General features: G+C 30.5%; 1 protein-coding gene across 1 annotated transcript in view; it reads right to left on the bottom strand.

The window, feature by feature from the left end:
- The window catches only part of LOC145313727 (uncharacterized), a 105,376-nt gene that overhangs the window by 25,365 nt on the left and 56,242 nt on the right, over positions 1–23,769 (bottom strand). Inside the window, exons 3-4 of the mRNA XM_080153279.1 lie at positions 20,740–20,810; positions 15,021–15,098 (exon numbers count right to left, since the gene is read on the bottom strand). Of these exons, the coding sequence (XP_080009405.1) occupies positions 15,021–15,098; positions 20,740–20,810 (149 nt within the window). The remainder of the gene's footprint in view (positions 1–15,020; positions 15,099–20,739; positions 20,811–23,769) is intronic.

Genomic DNA, 23,769 nt, shown 5'->3' on the forward strand with positions numbered 1-23,769 from the left:
TAAATAGATAGGTAGATAGCACCAGTATTAAAGATTGTAAATGGGTTGCACAAAAATTGATTTAGTTTTTCTGTATAGGCCAAACTCTCAGCCTTGAACCCAATCTAACAATATAAGGATATCTGTGTATGTTTATGTACTATATTATCTCTGAACAAGGATCACAATATTCATAAAAGAAAAACCAATAAATATAAGTTTAGGAAATGATCTTTTATGGTGAGGAGTAACCAGTGAGGGAGGGGACATTGGGCTGTTTATTATCCTAGTCCAAGGCTTTATAATAACGTTATCTTATTCGTTGGCTTAACAACTTTGGGGACTCTTATTGAATTTTGATTGTTTGCTTTATTAAGTTGAGTGTTCAAACGTTTCAGCCATTAATTATTTTCTATAGAAGGTGTAAATTGGTGTCCCATTATTGGGAATGTACATCAATTTATCGGCCATGCATTGAGATACCTGGAAGTAACTTAAATTTTTAATGCAAGTTGTCATTTTCTCTATTTAATAAGATTTTTGAAATATTTTTTTTAAGATGGAAGGATGTTCAAGGAAAAACCTTGTTTTTTAAAAGGACGTACAGTTGGAAGAACAAATATTATTGTAGTGTAGCTTCGCTACAGGCAACACATTACACATGCAGCATGTTCTACTCTTACATGCACATAAACATTGATGCAAAGATACATACACAACATAATATACAGTATGCTCAAATAAAAGTCAAGTGTTTTTATCCCTTTTTTATTTTTAAAAAACGAACTTCCTTGTTTTCCTCGTTTGTTGACGATTAGGGACAATCAAATATAGAGATTTTATTATATAGTTAGGTTTAGGTTTAGTTTAAATGCTATAAAATTAGTAAAATAAAATACAAAGTCGTTTTTTGTATAGTTAGTATTATACATCAATGTTTACTTTAAACACCAGAAAATGTAAAAAAAAACAAGGATGACAACATCCATAAAAGCGAAGCACTGAAACGGTAGGACAAACGGACATTAACACTTATATAGTGTCAGAACTAAATAATCAGAATATAAATATATAAGAGTCGAAGCAAAATACTAAGTAAATTTGTTGAAAAACTGCTTTATACAGTATAATGTTTATGGACATACATACATTTTTAGGACTTGATTATAGAGTTGCTTCGCTTATAACATTATACTTTGTTCTCCCAGGAATCAATATACCAAAAATCAGATCAATCGGATGATTTGATCACATAAAATTTTTTTGTTAAAATAGTAAAAAAATCAACATGTTTAAAACGGACGTACGGACATTTTGGTAATGATTATAGAGTTGCTACGCTTTCTAAATCGTACCTAACTATTAAAGGAATCACCATGCAAAATTTGAAATCGATAGGATAATTATAACATGCCTAAATTAACGAAAAAAGCTATCCGTTACGGACGGACGGACCGACCCTAATTATAGAAAAGCTTCGCTTTTTAAAACCAGAAAAAAGAGTATATTATGTCCATAATTAACGTAGTTAAACTAATAAAGATCATATGCATTAAGAAAAATCTTAAAATTTAATTTTGAGAACTTTTGTTAGGACCATACTGTATTCACTTGAAATATATGATATGACACTCTGCATTAACTAGCTCACCAGTAAGGATCTTAGTCGAGACACAACAACTCTTGTTGTGATCATAATTTATTGTTGCTCGTCATTCTATCTGTCTATCAGTATCCATCTGTCTGTCAATCTATCTATCCATCTACCATAAAGCCTATCCATCTGGAACTCCATTTTTAAATCTATCTGTCCGATCTGTACACCTATTTCAATATCAACAAACTTTATAGATATGATGTTAATCAATAAACAACACCAATTGTTATAATCATAATTTATTTTTGTTCGTCAATCTATCTGTCTATCAATCTATCATAAAGCCTATTTATCTATCTATATATCTATCTAATATGTACATCTATTTCAATATTAACAAACTTTATAGATAAGATGTAGGTCATTATTTATTGTTGTTTGTCAATTTATCTGTCTATCCTTTATCTATTACTAGCGGCTGCGCCCTTAGCATCTAGGGGGTCTATATTCGAAGGGCAGAAAAATAGCCTAAAACCATACCCAGACTTATTTTTTAAAAATTAAATAGCCTAAACCATCTCAGAGCCTATGAAAGGGTTCTCTGTAAAGAAGAACCATGTCGGTTCAGCGGTTAGCCAGATACTTCGCTACAGACAAAAAAGCTTATTACTTTATATTATAGGACTAGAGTTGGCTCAATATAACTATATCGCTATTGGCTAGTTTTCTATAAGTACATATCTATTTATCTATTTCTCAATAAATCAATTTTCCTCCCCCGCCATTACTATCTAAAAGAAAGAAGTAAATATTTATTAATTTGAATGTTTTTAAAAATATTTTTTAATTATATTTTTTCACATCACCATCACCAAAGGGTTAATATGATTAAAATTTTAGTTTTAATATTTTGACACAAAGGAAGTGTCGCCACAATCGAATTCTTTTAAAATACAGTTTTCTTAGATTTACTCTATTATGAACGTATATTTTTTATTTATGAAAAAAGGATTAAATACTTCAATGTAATTCAAATATCTACATGAAGTGAAAAACTTAATTCATTCCATAAACAAATAGAATAAAGGTCTTATCGCTTTGGTCAATGAGAGTTTAATGAGGCTTATTGGAGCACTATGAGTTTTAAACACTTAACCATTGGAAGACTCGAGCTCATTTATAGACGTTTATTTCCTATATAGATCTGTCATGGATCTTGATGCAATAAAGCAGGCTGTTTTGTAAATGTTAAAAATTGGAAGATTTCATTAAATAAAAGTAATCGCAAATATACTTAGTAAATAATGCTTATCCATCTATCCAATATGTAGATGTACAACTACTTCAGTACTAGTAAACTTATAAATGTCAGTCGAGACATAACAAATCTCATTCTACTCATTATTGATTGCTATTTGTCAATCTATCAATCTATCAAGCAGCCTATCTATCTATTTATTCTACTAGCAAGGTGAATCAGAGTTGGAATGCCAGGACTAGACGACAAACGAACTGTAATGAATAAAATATTGAATGAGTGTCGCATGAACTGTCTATCAGCAGGGATCAAATGGGATATGACAATGGCCGATAAATTGATGCTACCCCCAATGATGTTACACAAAATTACTCCTTCTCTAGATTACAATTAGAGGTTGAAACGTTTGGACACTCACTCAATCAAAATTTAATAAAATTCCCTAAGGTTGTTAAGCCAACGAATAAGAAAACGTTATTATAAGACTTTGGGGATTAGTGTAATAAATAGCACAATACTCCCTTCCTCCCTGATCTATCAGTATCATACAATCTCAAATATTACTGTAACTCATTATTTGCTTATTTTTGTTGGTTTGTGACAAAAGGTACTTTATAATTTGCTGCGTCTTTGTGTCTTTCTGCAATTATTTTCACTCTAGTATATAGTGCCTAAGGACGAAGACCAAACTGTATAACTTTTGCACCACTTTTGACGTCATATTCTCCATATTTTTTAAAGAGTTTTCTTTCCTACTTCTCCTCTCATCTTCCTCATTATATGACGTCACAGGAATAAAAAGTGACACAAAAGTTATGCAGTTTGGTCTTCGTCGTGCCTAAGCACAAACCCTAAAAGGGATTCTAAATGACAGCACTAATTCAAGAATTATACTTTTTGCCTATGTTTGGTTTTAAGATATTGAGTAGAAATTAATTATCGTACATTTCTATGTAGTTTAATCAGATTAAAGGGAGGGGGCGAAAGTGACACTTTTTGAAACCAAAACTAAAAGTTAAAGGAACTCAACTAAGAAAAGAGTTACAGGTCTGACATTTTGCATGGCAGTTGCTTTTTAGGGGTACAATATGGAACTGTAAAGAAACGGCGTCGCAACCGCCGAAAACCGCCGAGAAAAGGCAAAAAAAAATTCGGCGGGAAACGGCGGTTTTTGGCGGTTGCGCCGCCGTTTCTTCGCAGTTCCATATTTTACCCCTATAAAGCAACTGCCATGCAAAATCTCAGACCTGTAACTCTTTTTTTAGTTGAGTTCCTTTGTTTACTTTTAGTTTTGGTTTCAAAAAGTGTCACTTTCGCCTCCCCCCTTTTATTCGACAGAGATAGTATAGCATATTAATTAAGCTAGGATACTTTGGTCTTAGAATAAATAAGCATACTTAAGGTAAATATACAGATTTTTTAACAATTCTACCACCAAATATATCCACGCTTATCTATCCATTTTACATCATATTAAATACAATCCCCAAAAACGTAGGGCCATTTAAAATATTTTAATACAACAATTATGGTTTAGGCTTCCGTTTAGAATTAGCGAGATTTTCCTTAAACTGAAAGTGGATCAACCAAAAAGTTTATTGTAGCGGGACAAAAATTCTTAAAAATCAGCCATGTGACGTCATAAAAATGAGGGAGATGAGAGAAATGGGAAAGAAAACCCATAAAAAAGAGTTGGATAATAACTCATTTTTATGACGTCACATGGTTGATTTTTAAGACACTTTGTCCCGCTACAATTTATTTTAGAAAGTTGCATAAAAATTCTTTTAAAAAGGTGCATTAATAGGTTAGGTAAAGATTATAACTATCACGGTTAGGCCTAAACTCTAAAAATATGAAAATAAAGGGGGGGGGGGGGTTGTGGTCAACTAGTAGGTTATAGGGATCATAATAATCCTGCAATTTAGTGCAAATATATTAACCTTTACCATAAACAAGGACGATTAGGTCCAATAGGAGAGTAATCATTTTAGTTTTATAACAACAGGAACAATTTCCTCCAATAGTAGCGCTTAATATCATATCTATAATAAACAAGGATAATTATTCTGAAAGCAGGGAAATATATAAACATTTAATACATCTATTAGTAGTAAAGTTTTGCAATGCATTCCCCATATGAATATTTATTTATCGCATCGTATTACAAGACAGCTTTCCGCAAATAATAAAATGAAAAAATATCAGATAATTCAAGTTTTGTTGGCCCCGAGGGGCAGGAAGCCCAGACCAACCAAACTGGTATTATTCTCATGATTTTAATTTTGTTATTCGTAGAAGTTTGTCTGTAAAACGATAAAAGATGTTATTTTCGTATGGCTAGAAGAACCAGTTCTAGTCTATCGGTTTCAGTTTCAAAGCCATACTGGAAAATATTTTCTTTTGGTTCCAGATCAGCGTTGATTTTTTCCACTAATGTGTCCCTATTTTAAAAAATATGTTTTGTAGAGTACCTCCGCTTCTAAAAATTGTTATGGGCCCAAACATAAAATTTAATTTTTGCACATAAGGATAATATTATGATACATTGCATTGCAACAGTGTGCATACAATTTCACGGATTTTTTAATTCTTACAACAAAACATACTATACTTATAAATACTACTGTTATTTTATATTTATACTAGCGGCTTCGCCCCTGGATAAACGCAGATTTTCAATAACTATAATTGAAACAGCGTATAGTGTCCATTAAAAAGAAGACACCATACACTACAAATGACCAATGATAGGCCAGTATACAATTTACCATTGGTCAATTACAATGTATACTGGCCTATCATCCCATCACAAGTGTTTCAGTTCATTTCCAAAAAGTGTGTAAAGTGTTATGATAGGTCTAGAAAAAAATTTGTTTTATTTCCTAATATGTGCTAACAAAGTTATGTTTTTGTGTCATATTACTTGGACACCTGTAGATTGGATTGAAAGAAGTGGCAACGGTATATAGCTATTCTTACTCGCAGTAGGGTTCGTGATCAGCAAGGGGTATACCCAACAAGGACGCATGTTTTCAAAGCATAAACATATATAAAGTCGGTCCTTTGTCTAAATTAATCTTAATTTAAAAATCTTAAAATTAGAAAATTAAATGTCACTGCATCTATGTCCGATCATATCAAGTAGTATTTTAAAGCCTGCATATAAAAACTAAACATAAGCAAGTAGGGGAATATAGGATGCTTATATTACAATTTGCAGGTTTGTATTAAGTATGATCTGTTATAGATACATACAGCAAAAGGAGTAACGGTTTTAGTATTTTAAAGCCTTGAAATAAAAGCCAAACATCAGCAAACTTGGGGAATCTAAGATGCTTAGATTATGATTTGTGTGGTAAAAATAGATTTGAATAGGTGATGTATTAAAATATGATCTGTTATAGATACATGTAACAAAAGGGATAACGGCATGGATATTTTGAAAGCCAACATATGGATATAATATTTAAAGCCCACCCAGTGTTGCTTTCATTTTTCATTTTTCATTGGTAGTAGGTTATGTCAACTATGGCAATCGATATATTATTACTTGGATGTTGCACAAGATTTTCAAGTTCTCTGATAAAGTGATGCTCGCAGCTAAATAAATAAACAATAACCCTCATCCATCCACCCAAGTTAGCCCATCCCCTCCCCGCCTACTGGATAACAAAGTAACTAATAAATGAAGTCCATAATAGCAAGCTAAGTTGTCGACAAGTATTCCCCTGTCAATATATCCTAAATCCATTGCTATGAAACTGATGATCTACATAATTTGTGAAACAAAATTAGAAATACATAATTAATTTTTTGTTCTTTTGTTCATCAAAAACTCAGGACTCCAAATAAAAATAAAAATTCAAAATAGATAATTTTAAAATCAATATAAAATAAAAAGTATTTTGTAGGATTTTAAAAGACTTACTACACTAATTCAAAATGTTAAAATATATCAACTTACTATTACATTATTATTTTGTGTAGTTTTAAGCATTTCTATTTTAGATTTTCATAAATAAATCCTTATTAGCATAACTAAATGAAGGAAAAACTCCAGAGAAGCCATACATAAGTATACTAACAAGAATAAAAAATCCAAAGATAAAAAGTAAACATAATGAGACCAAAAACCTTTCATGTCCCCCCCCCCTATTTACCAGTTAATATCTTTCTATCTATTTATTTAATTCCTACCTTATTGATCTATATTCTATATTATATACTTCTATGGCATATTATAGAGTGGCTATGCTTACAAAAAGACACATATTCTATGAATATATAAAAAAAACAATAATAAAAAATAAGGAAGAGGAAGAAAAAATAAAATAATTCAAAATAAAACTCAGCCAAGCTGAAAGTAAATTCTCAAGATGGTCAAGCAAAAAAGGAAAGAGACTTGGATTATTAATGTTTTTTATATTACTTAATGTTTTATTCAGTCACTTTTAAATATATGAATTATGTAGGTTTTATACCATGGGAAGATTTGATAAAGCAATACAATTGGAATAGTTACTTAACTCAATCATAGACAACTTTTCGCGGATAATAAAATGAAAAAATGATTCAAAATCAGTTTTGTTAGCCAGTGATTCGGCTTCTCATGATTATTCGAGGAAATTTAATGAGATGTTTTTTTTTCAGTATGGCTGAGAACCGGTTTTAATCCGGCGGATATTAGTCGGTTTCGAAGCCAATCTGGAAATTGTGTTACTAGATATTTGTTAGGCTTCTACTGTCATTATTTTTATGAATTATTTCCTATGTTCCTAAAAGGGTTTTCTTATTTGCTTTGATTATGCATGAACAACAGATTAACCTTATTTTAATCTGCGCAGCTACTCTATAGCTAATCTATATATAAGGTAAACTTTAAAGAAGTTGAAGTTCTAAAGGTTCCAAAAGATAAGCAAAATAAGAAATCTATTTTTTAAAATTTTCCAAAATTTACTTGAGCTTTGGATTTGAAAATAAGAAGATAAGAATTAAATTGTGTAATAAAATATGATGTTTAGCAGCCGTTTTCAAGCCGCTAAACTTTTGCCATTGGCCTGAAAGTAAAGTTTTTTACTTGTCTTATACAATAGATGTCTTGCTTTTTTAATACTAATGTGCTAATGTAGGCAACCGAGTCCCTTCAAAATATCTTTTAGCTACTAAACTGTATTAAACCAGCGGTTCATCGACGGCTAGTTAGAGGCTGCCATGTCGTGCTTATATATAATGTCTGATCTTGATACCTAAGGCAACTCCTATGTTATTCATATGTTTGCCAATTAATAATTGGAATAGTCCCTATACCTAAGAAGTGGACTAGAGAACTCCACCCCCCATTTAATTTTTTTTTGGAAAATATATTCTTCCCAGCCTACTGTTGAACTATCCCGACTCTAAACTTGCTTAATCTAACATAAAACAGACCATTTAAAATAGAATAGTATAATAAAGGTTGTTTATAGTCCACTTTCAAAAAGGGGAAGTTGCCTTTTTATTTGCAAACTAACTTTGTATGTATTTGCAAGGTTGTGGGAAATATTAAATGTTTTTATGTTGATGGATTTTGACAGGGAATAATGTTTTTATGTTGATAAATTTTGACAGGGAATGTATTAAATTTGATGTTCCCATACTTCATGAACTTGATAATTTTGTATACCAACAAGGATGATAGATAACATTAATAAAAGCAATGCTTAATTAGTAAGACAAACAAAGCTAAATTTATTGTAACAACATTTTTAACATTTTATTTTTTTTTTACAAAAATAAGGCCAATCTGTTTCAAAATTGCCAAAAATCAAAATAGTCTAATGTGGTCGAATTAACATTTTAATACGTTATTATAGAGTAGCATCCTTCCTAAGAATTAACATAGAAAACTAAATGGCAAGGAGTAAAACCAAGACCGTTATTTCCAATAACAATTGCTTATTTAGCACTACTGTACGAGCTTTCTATACCTTAACTTAACCTACCCTGACATAAAGAATGGACCTTAAACATTAAACCTAAAATACTAAAAAATTTTTTTTTATTCTAAAACGTAGAAATATTTTGGCTTAATTTGGAAAAAATATTTAATCTGACAAGATATGAAGAAATATATTTAGTTCCATGTCTTAATCGAGGAAAGATAAAACGATGCTAAAAACATTTCTAGGAAGATTTTATGTTTTCTTTTTTGAGTTATTTGTTGGCGCCTCCGCTCGTTGTCAAGAAGATGTTTGACTACCAGCCAAAGGTCGTTAAATCAAAAAGTTGGTTGTCTGAAAACGTATAATCATAAATTTGATTTTAATATTTATTTCGGAGATGCACCAAATATAACAATGTTGGGGAATAGTCCCTTGTCTTTGATGGCTTTGATAGGTTATTTTAGGTTAGGTTAGGTTATATTTGGTTATATTGATTGCCCCACAGGGTTAAAGCCCCCCCCCCTCCAGGGACTAGAAACAAGAGAAAAGCTACTGTGAAAAAAACGAGGAAACGCCCCTTAAGGAGCGTTGCCACGAAAGGTACTATAACCCAATGTTGTAACTAATAATGTACAACTTGAATTTTTTTTATAATAATTATCCTGCGTCTATTCTATATTTATATTCATGAAGAGTGAATCTAAATACTGTAACCCTAAGACCTGTGGGTCAAGAGAGCATGACAGATAGGGTTTGCATGAAACAATAAATTTTTTTTTTGAAAAAAGGCAATCATATATTATTGTATGTTAAGCATTATTAAACTGAGACGAAATAGATTTTTAAAAGTTTATTGAAAGAATTTTTTTTATTCCATATTGTATTTTAATTTCTTACAGATATGCAGAATAAGCATCTTTTTTTATATTAAACTTAAGCTTTTTTCAGCCATAAAAATTATCAGTGTTCTTAATTAGGCAATCGGTGTTCTATAATATTTATAATCCTTCCCTCTCTTAGTAGTGTAAACCTCACTAAAGCTTAAAACCCTTTCAACTAAAATCATTGAGTTTAAATTTTTGATAGGTACACTTCACGCATTCTCCTACAAATCTTAATAATATGAAAGCTCTAACTGATTCTGATAAGTTTTTGCTTCATTGTAGAATGTACCAAAGCTGTTTAGCTTGTATTTAAGAAGAATACGGAAATAAACTTTTTTTAAAGTATGAATGGTTAAGCATTACTTAGGCTTGTCCCTTTACTCACAACATACTATAGTCAAAACAATAAGTAGCGAAACTACATTGATTGTTTTTTTAGCGATAAGTATGTCCAGTAATATAAATTGTTTACTTTTAAAGACTTTTTCTAAAACAAACCTAGGGAAGGATAATAAAATTTCTACAACCTATAAGGCAGAATTGGCAACAAGAAAAGTTGAGCAAAGATTAATTTAAAGACCATTGTCATTTCCATGTATACAATGATTTTTTCCATATATTTCTTTTGAACTCTTGGTCCAAATTTAGGGTTATTAAGTGATAACATTACAAGCAAAATTTAAAGTATATCCACATGATGATTATAAATTTTGGTGGAAAAATTTGGACACTAAAGGTTTGAAGAGCCATATCAAGATTAAACAAAAAATTCTTAAGCCTACAAATGAGATATCGTGATTATACAACTTTTTAGACCAGTATAATTTACAGCCCAAAGAATATTATCTATTTGCAACCTGTAATCACAGAATACATCACAATTATTGAAATTGGTCGTCCTTGTTTTATTTAAATATTTGAAATGTGACTTGAATATAAAATATTGCAATAAAAGCACATTTTTTGCATTTTGCCATAAATAAAGGGACATGTAACTCAATGGTTCTTCAATTAATTAACATATTTTAAACTAAATATAAATATTAAATTTAAGCAATATCATTGTAAAAATGAATTCCTAAAATGTTCATGTGAGATTCGAAGCATCTCTATACTCAAATCTAAAAAAGTTTATAATGTCGACATCAAAATAATATCCTCGATTTCACGAAATATTTACATAAAATTTTCGAAACAGTATTCTGTCACTTAAATAATATTATTTGTCAATGTTTGTTTGTTCGTCAGTTCTGTTGAGCCTCCTCCTTATGGATGATGATATCCTTAATTCTTATTTTATTAAAAATGTCGAAATTTGCGAATCCCCTGGTCTATCTTAAGACTGCCTTTAAAACTTTTTCCTGACATCCCTGAAGCCTTTTTTATGTATATAAAATCTCTGGAGATATTTTGCACAGATTGGTTCACTATTTATCTATTTTACCAGGGATAGAGGGATGGGACAATAGTGATGAAATTATCTTCCCCCATATTTTCAGTTGGACTATTTACAAGTTAATAGGTATAATATATAGTTATTTAGCGCATCTTATCAAATAGCTTTTCGCGGATAAAAAATATACAGTTATAAGATTAAAACAAGTTTTTTAGCACCGAGATACCGAAGGCATGGGCAAAAAAACTATCCTTAATTGTTAAGTTTGTACATTTTTATATTCGTAGAAAACTGGATATAAAAAGATACTATACATAATTCTTATAGTATGACTAAGAACCGGATCTAATACACAGAATATTAATAGGTTTCGAAGCGATACTGGAATAATTATTTCCAAATACTTTAAAGCTACAGGCAGTGTTTTATTGGCGTTACTCCATCCCTGATACCATGTAATTCTTTGTATTTATCACATTCTAATACGGATTTACACGTTACAAATTTCTTTCAATATTTACTTTAACTCTTAAAAATCTAATAATATAAGATAAATTGAGAATTTCATTGTTTTTATAAAAACAAGGATGACAACATCCATAAAAGCGAAGCTCTGAAATGGAAGGACAAACGGACATTAAGACTTGTATAATGTCAGAACTGAATAATCAGAATGCGAATGTATAAGAGTCAAAGCAAAATTGTAAGTAAATTTGTTGAAAAACTGCTTGATACAGGATAATGATTATGGACATACTTACATTTTTAGGACTTGATTATAGAGTTGCTTCGCTTTTAATATTGTACTTTGTTGTCCTAGGAATCAGTATACCAAAAATCAGACCAATCAGATAATTAGGTCACATACAAATTTGTTGTTAAAAATGTAAAAAAATCAACATGTTTAAAATGGACGTACGGACATTCTGGTAATGATTATAGAGTTGCTACGCTTTCTAACTCGTACCTAACTATTACAGGAATCACCATGCAAAATTTGAAATCGATAGGACAATTATAACATGCCTAAATTAACGAAAAAAGCTATTTAAAAAAGTAAAAAAATCAACATGTTTAAAATGGACGTACGGACATTTTGGTATTGATTATAGAGTTGCTACGCTTTCTAAATCGTACCTAACTATTACAGGAATCACCATGCAAAATTTGAAATCGATAGGACAATTATAACATGCCTAAATTAACGAAAAAAGCTATTTAAAAAAGTAAAAAAATCAACATGTTTAAAATGGACGTACGGACATTTTGGTAATGATTATAGAGTTGCTACGCTTTCTAAATCGTACCTAACTACTAAAGGAATCACCATGCAAAATTTGAAATCGATAGGACAATTCTAACATGTCTAAATTAACGAAAAAAGCTATCCGTTACGTACGTACGGACGTACGGACGTACGGACGGACGGACCGACCCTAATTATAGAAAAGCTTCGCTTTTAAAAACACGTAAAATATTATTGAATTAATACCTTAATTTATTTATTAAGCTTATATAATCTTCTTTATCTACCAAAAAACTAGAATAAAATAGCATGAATTTTTGTGAATTTTTCTTACAGTGTGAGTGCAGAAAATTAGATTTAAGAATCCTTTGAAAAGTTTTCATGAATTTTAAAAGACACATTACAGTCACGTGGATTCATTACAAATAATCACATGTACATCTGTAGTTGCGAAGCTACTCCCAACTATATTTTAGTATTCAAGTTTGTCTGTATTAATTAACTTCTCTTATTTAGTGGAAATGATGAACCATTGAAAACGAATGTCAACTAATTGTCAGTTGTCTTTGCATGAACAGTTACGATTCAAACTTACATATTAGTTCTTGTTTGGTATAGATGATACCAAATCATATTTTCTCTAGATTGCACATTTTTACTATAAGAGAAATCTTGGAACCTAGTAAAAGTGTCGGACTGATTATGACGTAAACAAATAATTAGTCAATGAGAGGCCACTATAGATTTTACCATTGGTCAATAATGGCCTCATATTGGCTTTTTTTTACGTCATAATCAGTCCGACACTATTACTAGGTTCAAATTTTTTTTGAATCCGGCAATAACTGATGGCTCCGATAGGAAATTTAACTAGTTGATTTCAAATGTTGTTGGGAGATTCTTTTGACAATCAAGAAAAGCAACTCTATAGATATTTAAAAAAGGCTAATACATTCGTTTAATTCTGCTTTAAATAGATCGATTTCTGACATGATAGAATCCTATTATCTTGAGTTTGTAATGACGATTTCTAGGGCATTTAGGTAACTATGTCCATAAAAGCCCCTGCGACATTAATATATATAAATGTTTTTTAGTCCTTTTTCCGAATTCTGGAGCATCATTTTTATGGAAGTTGTTACTCCTGTTCTATTTGCTCCCCCCGGTGTTTAATTGAATTTATTTGTGTAGAATTGAATGATAGCTCTTTGTCATTTAGAACAAACAATAGTTTTGACCTTCAGTTTCATTTGTTGTTCACAACCAAACCATGGATGCAGGAATGAGTAAAATATTAGCACGTGCACAATATTTTATTTGCAATAAGCGCACTTAAATTTTTAACCTTTAAAATAATTTAATAATAGGGTTAAACGATGATTAGAAAATTTTAATTAAGAAACTTACATCTAAAACAATCTTCGATTTTTAAATTTTTAAAATGTGTTATGCAAAGCAAAATAAATTATATTTCAAAAAAGTGTCACTTTGGTAGATTGGCAAGGCCTTTCGTTATTACTCACCATGAAGACTAATAAAATAGCATGTCCAAAATAAAAGCAATTAGAAAATAGAAGTTCCAAGTTCAACTAGCTATTCCCTTTTCTATGGTTGCAACAGAAAGAGAGAAATCTGTTTTATCTATTAAGCTTTGGAATTATTTGGGAAAAATCTCACAATTATTTTTGGTCGGCCTTTTGAATAAATAATTACATTAATATCCTTGTCCTTTTTTTTAGAAATAGTGAAGATACTTTATATGTCTTTTTAACTGTCGGGTGGCTACAATTGTAGTTTAAAAGCATAAACCAGGACAATGATTTAGGTAAGTAGCGCAACAAATAGCCAATGTGTAGACATACTGCCAGCCAGTGTGGTTTTAAGCTTAAATAGACTTTATATTAGAGGATTCTACAGAAAAAGGAGACTCTTAAATAAAAAATAAGCAGTCCATAAAATCTTCAAATTGAGAGGTAAAAGGCCTGAAAATAAGACGTATAAGATTGAAATATGCTTCGATTTTTGTACTTAAATGAAATAGTTAAAAAAATATTTACTCATTTAAAAAAAAATTGAGTGCACCTTATGTTTGAAATCAATTTGAAAAGCTTTCAAAATAGCGATTGGCAAAGATATTGAAATGGGTTTTCTGGGGTGCAATTACATCCGCATATAATAATAACCGGATCGGTTTACATATTCGGGAAAATTCAAATGAATAGGACAGCATGCTTTGTGATAAGAGTGAAACCAAGGGAAACGTGGTGCTGATAATTTGATATTAATATGAAACATGTGTGGAAGTGAATTAAAGTCGATTTTTCTTTTAATATAGTTGCAAGATGTATTTTAAGATTTCTATTGCACTGTACTGTAATGTTTCAATTTCTATTAAGTAGCGAAGCTACTCTATGATTAAGCTTGTCTGTCCGTCTTTCTTTCCTTATGGGGTAAATGTGATTTTCTGCATATTGATAGACACGTGAACATTCCCCTGACCCAGGTGCACCTACGCTACAACTCGATTTGCCTGTCTGTCCATCCATTTTGCAGTAATGGGATTAAGATTTCCCTTTCTTGTACTTATTATATCATTAATACCATGCCATCATAAGTTTACCTATAACCAATTTTATAAAATATCCTATATTCAACATAAATCATTATTTTTTAATCTAAACTTTATCAGAAAGCCAGCTAGAAACAATTACCTTTTAAATTAAAACATTTACTAACCTTAATGACTTGATTCTTTCTGTATCTCCTGGTAATAATTCCACGACCATATTTACCCCCAGCCTCATTCTCTCGCGGCTGAAACAAAACAATTCATTTTTCTGCTATCACTGTATCAACAAAATATCATTTATATAAAAAGTAGCATCACATAAGAATATATTACAAATATATACGCTAACAGGTAAGCTAAAACTCCTGATTTTCTAGCAGTAGGTACATTTTTTTTTACATCTTTGGTATGACTCCCTCCACGCCAAACCTCTGACTTTAAAGTTCAAGATTATTGTTATGATCCATTTTTTTACAATAAGGAAAGTAAATATAAGAGTAGGTACGCTTCTTAAACAACAATGATTAGCCTGGGGTGGGTGGTAAAGTTAAGGGCTACAATTTTTCAATTGATATCCATGAATTCCAAATTGTTAAATTACAAGTGTTAAAACAAAGATGTAAGGAAATATTTTTTGCTAGGTGCAAATCAGAGTGAATATTATTTGGTGTTTTAGTTTATCCAAGATTCATATAATATACAGGTAAATGTGCGGTTTCCCCCAAAGTGTATTGTCGAGCAAAAAGTCAAACCAATCTCCAATTTTAATGTTATTTTTTAACTTAGGTGAGGTTAGGTTATATTGAGTACGGAGAAGCCCCGCAGGGTTATTAGTCGACAGGTATGAGGTCCTTAAGGATAAGACAAAGAAAAAAATAATCCTTCTTTTTATGTGAGGTTATATGCAATTGCCTAAACTAAAACTATGGAATCAAAATTAGGTTTGGAAACCAGGGATAGAACAATAAATAATAAAATAGTCATTAGTGTGAAAATCTGTTATTGGTTGCTATTAATGTATTATAAAGGTGAGTATTTCAGACAACAAAAACAGCATGTAAGCAGTGGTGTGCATAGCGATTCACTAAGGGGTTGTAAAACTATTTGGGGGTGACAAAATGGGCAGGCGGGACTTAAAAATGTCAATTCTAAGAAGGGTGTTGATTGACACCACTCTACATCCCTTTGCCGTAAGCAATGTAAGCAAATTTTGCTAAAATAACATTTGTGATTTTTTGTTGATACCTTCTGAATTTGCAAATAGAAACATTTGAAGGGATAAATTTAATTGTAGAACAAAGGAATCATAATACAACAGGGTTTCATGGATAGGACAATGCAAGTTTAATTAATCTACAACCCTTCTTCATCCCTCAAATTTATCGGCTTTACAAGCAAAATTGTACATATGTTTCTTTGGGTATAACTTGGAAGATTATTTAATGTCAATTGTCCCTACACCCTGAATCTTAATAACAGACATGAATAATTTAAAACTATAGAAATATTCTATGGAGAAAGTGTTATTTTAGATAGTAATACACAGGGATATATAGGGATTTGACAATAGAAGATAATTTCATATACATCCCAATTGATGATAAACTTTCTGTGGATAAAATGAGTTGAACCAACTAATTATAATTCACTACAAGTACCAAAGGGTTTTAAGCCAATGAATAAGATATCCTAGTTATAAAAGTTTGGGTACATATCTTAACAAATAGGAGTACCTACCCTTTAAATACCATGCCTAATCCCACCTTTAGCAAGGAGGAAGGGGACCTTTTACTGTAAATTGTACTAGTTTACAAGCTTTAATTAAATGACTTGAAACTTTGTGTACTTTTTAAAATTCTTGATTCAAACATGTCCTAACTTTTAATTCAATAATTTCAATCCACAAAAGGGGTAATAAACATCAAATTATTAATTTAAGAGCTCTATTATTATTATTATTCAAGCTAGTATTATTATTAGTTATCAGTAAAAAAATCCTATAAATACCCTAATTGTAAATTTCGTTCTCAAGCGTTTGTTAGAGCTATTGCATTATAAAAACTATTTAAACTAAGAGGTTGACCATATGCTAGTAGGACAATAACATTATAATTGAGTTAATGATCCAGTTACAAACTAATTAGATGTTGTAATCCTTATAGAAAATAACAGGATCTGTGTCTGTCTGTCTGTGTGTGTGTGCCGAAGGATCTCGCTAACTGCTGGTCCCAAATGGTTCTCCTTTACAGTGTAGCTTTTTATAGATCCTTGATTGCTTTATGACTATTTTGGGGGAGGGTACCAGTCCACCATCCTCCCAAAAGAAATCAGAAGTAGCAAAAAAAATTCTTCTTGATTTAAAGAAAAATTTCTTTAAAAAACTAGAAATGAAAGTGGGGTGGCTCGACCGCCCACGCCCGCCCCCTCCCAATTAACAAACTTAAGGGACCTAAACAAAGAAATAAAAATATATGTATGTAAATAACTTTGATGTAAAGCAGACTTATAAAAAGTAATTTTCAACCACTAAAAATTTTTCTTTGTTGCATTAGATTTTGTAAAACCATAAAAGGATGCCCTTGTAAGATTTTTGCACTAAAAAATGATAACTTTTATCATGGGTAGAGTATGTTTAATCAACAAGCTTTATAAAATTCAAAGTTATATACAAGCGACTAAACCAAAGTTTTTAGAAGCTTTGCTCTGAAAAATAAATGATAGAAAAAATACAAAAAAAATCTTAAAACATGCTGTCAACTTCTAGTTTGATTGAATGCAGATAAAATAATAAAAAAATGATAATAATTACACTTAAAAGTCATAGAAGATGTGAGCAGTAAATTATATTATTATTTATACTTAATCTTTTCATGGAAAAGGGAAAGGTAAATATAGTAAAAAAATAGGAGGCGCCACTAGGACTTTAATGCCGTTTGGCTGCTTAAGAAGAAAAGAAACATTACTAAATGGTTAAGACCAGAGTTGCCAAACTTTTCAGTGAATGTATTTTCAGCATCACCTTTCCCTTTAAATTAATATCCATTCGGCAAATGCATGGAAACATATGTGCCTAAAATTTGAATATTTTTCCCCTTGTGTATAGAGTACTTAATAATCATTCTCTAGTCCTTTATCCCTGATTTTTTTGCATATTGCATTAAAGAAAGAACTGTTATATAGTTAACAGTTGTGTAAGATTATTATCATTTCCTATATTTCACGCCTTTAAGATGTACTATCACTTTCGTAAATAGCAAGGATCTAAAGGGATAAGACAATTTCTCAAATATTCATAAACAAAATTACTCATTCTGTAGATTAAAATCAATGACTGAAAATGACACTTCAATTATGAGTTAAGAAAAGTATACATAGTTTTTGAGCCAACCAATGGGAGCATCTTTGGGTACTAGTCCAAAATCCTCTCCCTCCCTGTATTCCATGTTCCTTATTTGACACAACAGCAAATTGTTTAAAAGGGGTCTTTAATTTTGAGGTTATTATGGTTAGTTAATGTGATACATTTTGCGGAATTGATGAAACACTCGACATTTCTTTATTAAAAGGCAAAGTTTACTTATGCTTAGCAAAAAATGCTTACTTTGAAAACAAGGTTGACAACATCCATATAAGCATGCCTCAGATATTTAAAGTTCTATCTTCAGAAGGAAAATAAAGTTTTTATGGACGTAAAACCATTATATTAGAGTATCAACGATTAAATTATTATATCTCATCAAAAAAATATGATTTACAAAAGACGGACTTGCCTTATTACATAAATACTTCGCTTTTATAAACATGCACAAGATCAAAGAGTTTTAACTTTATATATATTTTTTATGTGTGTATGTTTAATGAACACTAGATGACTAAATAATAAAACTTATTATCTGAAATTCTGACATTGATTTCAAATTCGAGATAAAATTTGAAGTCCTAATTATTTATTCAATTACAGTGACAAGGTCTTTGATAATTTAGGTCCTATATAAATTAGAGGTTATTATCTTATTTTAGTCCAAGATTTTAAAATTTAAAATATCAATTTAAATATTTAAACTATTTTTTCTCTTACAGTTATTACTAATAAGCAATTTGTTAATTGATTCAATTTATTAAAACAAAAAAAGTTTTTTATTTTAGATAGCGCAACTCGATAACTAAGATATGCTTTATTTAGTCTTTTTACCTGGTTTATAACATTATACTTTCTTGAAATCAAAATTAACATCCAACTCTATCAGAAATGTCGGTACTTGCTTACATGTGGTGGACTGGAGCACCGAACCCCCCCCCCCCCGCTTAGTTTTGACAAAGGGGGGGGGGGGGGGGGGTAGTTTTTTAATGTCTGGAAAACGGCAAGGAGGAAAAGTGCTCAGCAAGGCAAAGACTTTTTTCACTGTACAACACGCCAGAAAGTTGAGTGAGGTAAATCAAGAAAATCCAGTATACCAGAGGGGAAACCTTATTACAGGGATATTCATGTTTTGGGGCATAATTTCCTTATTTATTGACTTTGGCCAGTAAAAGGTTTTAATTTTGCGCAAACTACCCCCCCCTTATTTTTGATTTTCTTCAAAATTAAGGGGGGGGGGTAAAAACTACACCCCCCTTATTTTTGATTTTTGTCAAAACTAAGCGGGGGGTTAAAAAACTACCCCCCCCTTATTTTTGATTTTTGTCAAAACTAAGCGGGGGGGGGGGGGTTTCGGTGCTCCGGTCTTCACATGTAAGCAAGCACCGAAATGTCATATTTTGTGATTAATTAACAAAAGCATCTTCATTAATAGCACTGTGAACTTATGCTTTCCTGCTTACGACTTATTTTTCTCAAGAATGATAAAATTTTTGATGTAAATGACAAAAGATAAATATATATAGGACTAAAACTAGTTTTATAATTTGTCAAAATAATTCCAACTTGAAATTATGGAATTTTAAAACAATTCAGAAATCTAACAAGGACATCAAAGCAAACCAAACAATGGTAAATCTTTTTAGAAACTGGAGAATTAATACCATCCACCCTCCTTCCCTATTATGATTTTAATCTTTTGCTCAACATTTGCGGGGATTTCTTAACCTAGGTGGACTTTGATTTATGGTGCTCTTATAAACCCAACTAAAACATGCCAATAACAAAAGTGTTGTCCTGTAAACTAAAATTTTCAGATAAGCTTCATATTGGTCCAGGATCGACAGCATACGGGTGGGGGAGTAGGTTAGGGGAAAAGGTACCAGGAATAAAAACTCCCCACCGCCAAAAGTAAAAAAGGGAGAAGTCTTTGGTGCTTTAAAATATTAGGTAAGGTTGGGGGGGGGGGGGGGATATTTTGTTCCCAAGTGGTAGAATAATGAATTTGCCCCCAAAAAGCGAAATAACCATTAAGACAAAAATGCTGATCAAAAGACTGATACGAAATACGGTATGCAAACTGCATAGGAAGTTAAGCATTAGAAATAACAATCTTTTAGTGGACAAGATTGTTTGTTTTTCTGTGATCAGACGAGAATTGGTGTTTTTAATAGTTTTAATGGTTTGTATCGTAATATATCAGCTATCCCCGGGTGTTAAAATGAAAAATTAAAAGATTAAAACAAGTTTTGTTAGCACTGAGGGACCAAAGGCCAAGTCTAACAAAACTGGTATAAATATCATGACTTTTATTTTAAGAATCGTGGAAAATTGTTTGTCATACGATACGATACTTGATTTTTAAAAACCGGTTCTTATTCAGATGATATTAATCGGTTTAGAAGCCATACTGAAATATATATATTCGTAATTATATGTAATCCAAAAAAACAAACAAATATAACAATAGAAGAATTAGCAAGTTGCTAATTCTGCACTAAGTAATAGTATAATAAGCAAATTTATACCTGTTTGCTATCCCAAGGGTCGCCACAGACACCACATTTTCCTCCATTTGTAATCCATTGCCGAGAAAATCCTGAAAAATAAGCACGTTTATTTTATGCACTTTACAAGGATGAAAAAAAATAACTAAAAGGAATAGAAGGTTAAAATTAAAAATTAAATGATAAGAAACCTGCTTTATATAAAATTAGCAAAAATGAGAGAATAAATGGTTCCTGGTTCTATGTCATAACTTTTATCCTATTTAAAATAGTAAGGTTTTTTATCTGACGTATAAGATTTCAATAACTATACCAAACCTATTGAGTGTTTCATTTCAGGAAAGCTACTCATAGGTCTAGGGAAGGATTTAGGCCAGTTTACTTTTAGATTCGAATCTTTGATTGTTTAAAGCTATTATTTTAGACTTTACCTACCGCTTCAAATACCCAATCCTCATGTTCTTGTACATAAATAAAGAATAAAGTATTAAAGCTTCAACTGAAACCATTTAGGAAGTTAGAATTTCATATAATTTATATAAGAAGGTAATGATTTTTCTACAGAGCTCGTAATAAATGTGACAAAACAGACCCTTAATTGACTAAAAAATCATAAATAGTTTCCTTTAACAAGTTATATCTTATCCTGTACTGTAAAAATGGACATCTTTTACAAAGAAATTAGTTTTCCAATATCCATACAGTTTTTGTAAATGCCCTTTTCCAACCACTAATATTTAAATTTTATAACTTGATTTTTTGATTACGAGATCTCTATCATAATCAGCCCCCCCCCCCCTAATCAAATGAAGCAAGCATATGTACCTACATTGATACATACGTATGCATGCATGTTCAAGAAAATATATCTCACAATAAAAATGTTCAATCATAGGGTAGAGCTGGGTTAATTCAATTATAAGAAATATTTATAAAGCCTTTTGGAACAAAAACTATCAACTTCGCCACTTGCATCTAGCCTATATGAAAACTATTCAGCACAATATATTAAAAATAAAAATGAATAAGAAAACAAATCAATTGGAAGGCAGTTTTTAACCATTATACTTCTCAAAGAAGTAAGCTATTTTTCTGTAGCTAAATATCTCGGAAAATTCTGGTTCGAATTGGTGTTATTTTTCACTGAATCTTTTTAGATGTTTTTGGTTGGTTTTAGGCCATTTTCTTGACCTCTCATTGTACCCCCTAAAGGTTGAGACCGAAACAACTATTATAAAATAAGAGGTTGGTCTATCTTTCTGACAAAGAGCATAAATCAAATGAGGAAATGATTTCTAAAATTTTACTGGGCATTAGTAGTAAGTAGAAACATACTAAAGGAATAATGTTAACATACTAAAGGACTTATATCAAGTAAAACTACAATTTGGACTAACCCCCGCCTACCCTATTGAATTTAATGGTGTGATTTATGTGAACTGAGCTGTGAATGTTGACAATCAAATTTCCCAAGCATGCATGATTATGGCAGTATAAAAGGGACGCTCTCATTTTGCACTGACTCGCCATAACAAGTTTAGTTCCTATTTTAAAAGACATAATTAAAGGAGAGGTAGTCTAAATTTGAAAAGCTAGACTGAATTTAAATATTTTTCTTGTTTTATTTTCTTGCATTGGTTGGTTGAATAAGAAATAATAATAAATAATAGTGTTCTTAACATATATTATAAAGACAATGTAAATAGATATAGATTTTTATTTGGGGGGAAAAGGTTTGTAGAATGCTTTACTTTTGTTCCAGCAAATAAACTAAAATAACAGAGCATACTTTCAAATAGGATATGTCATATGAACATTTATATAAACTTCAATTACAAATAAAATATTCAGAGTTAATTATTAATAAGATTAACAAGGACTGTTATTTTAAATAGTCATACAGCCCTTGGATAGTTATAAGCATTTGATAAATATTTTAGGGCTTTTAAAAAGAAAGTATTCTCTTCTTTTTATTTTTGTGATTTTTTTGTATTTATAATTTATTTATAATTTAACTGGCCGTTGGTAAGTAAGGTATGACATTTTTTTACTTTTATCAGCTGCTATTATTTTATTAGGTAGCTGAATATTTTACCTCTTAGAATGTTTTAATAATATGTCTCTTCCTGATTAAAACGTTTTTTTTTTACTACAAACAAGTGACTGACTGACAGACTTCTAAAATAAAACTTGTAAATTATAGTGCAGCTTTGCTACTGTAAAATCTGCCTTCAAGGTTAGTAATGACTCATTTGGAATTTTGGTCAATAAAATTTTAAACAGGGGAAAATTCAGATATTTAATTGCTGTTTGTTTAAATTATTTAGTTCAAAATTAAGTTAAAAATTAGATTGAAAACCTAAACCAAACTTCTTATAGGTAATTGTCGGCATTGTAAATAATAAACATGTATTAAATTTGAAAATCAATCAAAGAATGTTGTTATATTTGAAAGGTCAGAGGCAAGTATAAATTTTCCTATAACAGTAAGAAGTATTGCTTTAAAACCACAATCAATAATTTTAATGTTTTTCCAATTATTTTTAGACGCGTGTCTTTAAAATGTACACACATACATTTTTTATATTTTGTAGGTACAGAAAAAAAAGTTAATTGCCTCAAAAGTTAAATTATTTTTTTTGCTTTAATTTGAATTTTCTTGAATTGGACAATCTATCTATATATATTAAGTCGTTCGACCAATTAAAAAAAATTATAAACCTCCTAACATTAAATATTAAGTCGTTTGGCTGTATTTTAAAAAGTTAAAAACCATTCATCAATAAATATTAGAAAGTTTTAAAAAAGTAAGTTTCAGAAAATTCTAAAATTAACAAAAAATGGTATTTTTGTGATACTTTTATAAGGAAAATAAGTTGAAAGGTAAAAAATCTGCAAGAACATCGGAAAAAGCATCAATATAAAAAAACAGACTTCTGTTTGTCTGAGTAAGAGTATAAAATATACAGGTATGGTACGTCAGGGACTAAGGGACTGATATTAAATACTTTAATTTTATCTTTGATTGTCAGGTTGAGTTATAAAGTTTAA

This window comes from Acartia tonsa, chromosome 3, assembly GCF_053477335.1.
Source record: "Acartia tonsa isolate MP-2025a chromosome 3, ASM5347733v1, whole genome shotgun sequence".
NCBI lineage: Eukaryota > Metazoa > Arthropoda > Copepoda > Calanoida > Acartiidae > Acartia > Acartia tonsa.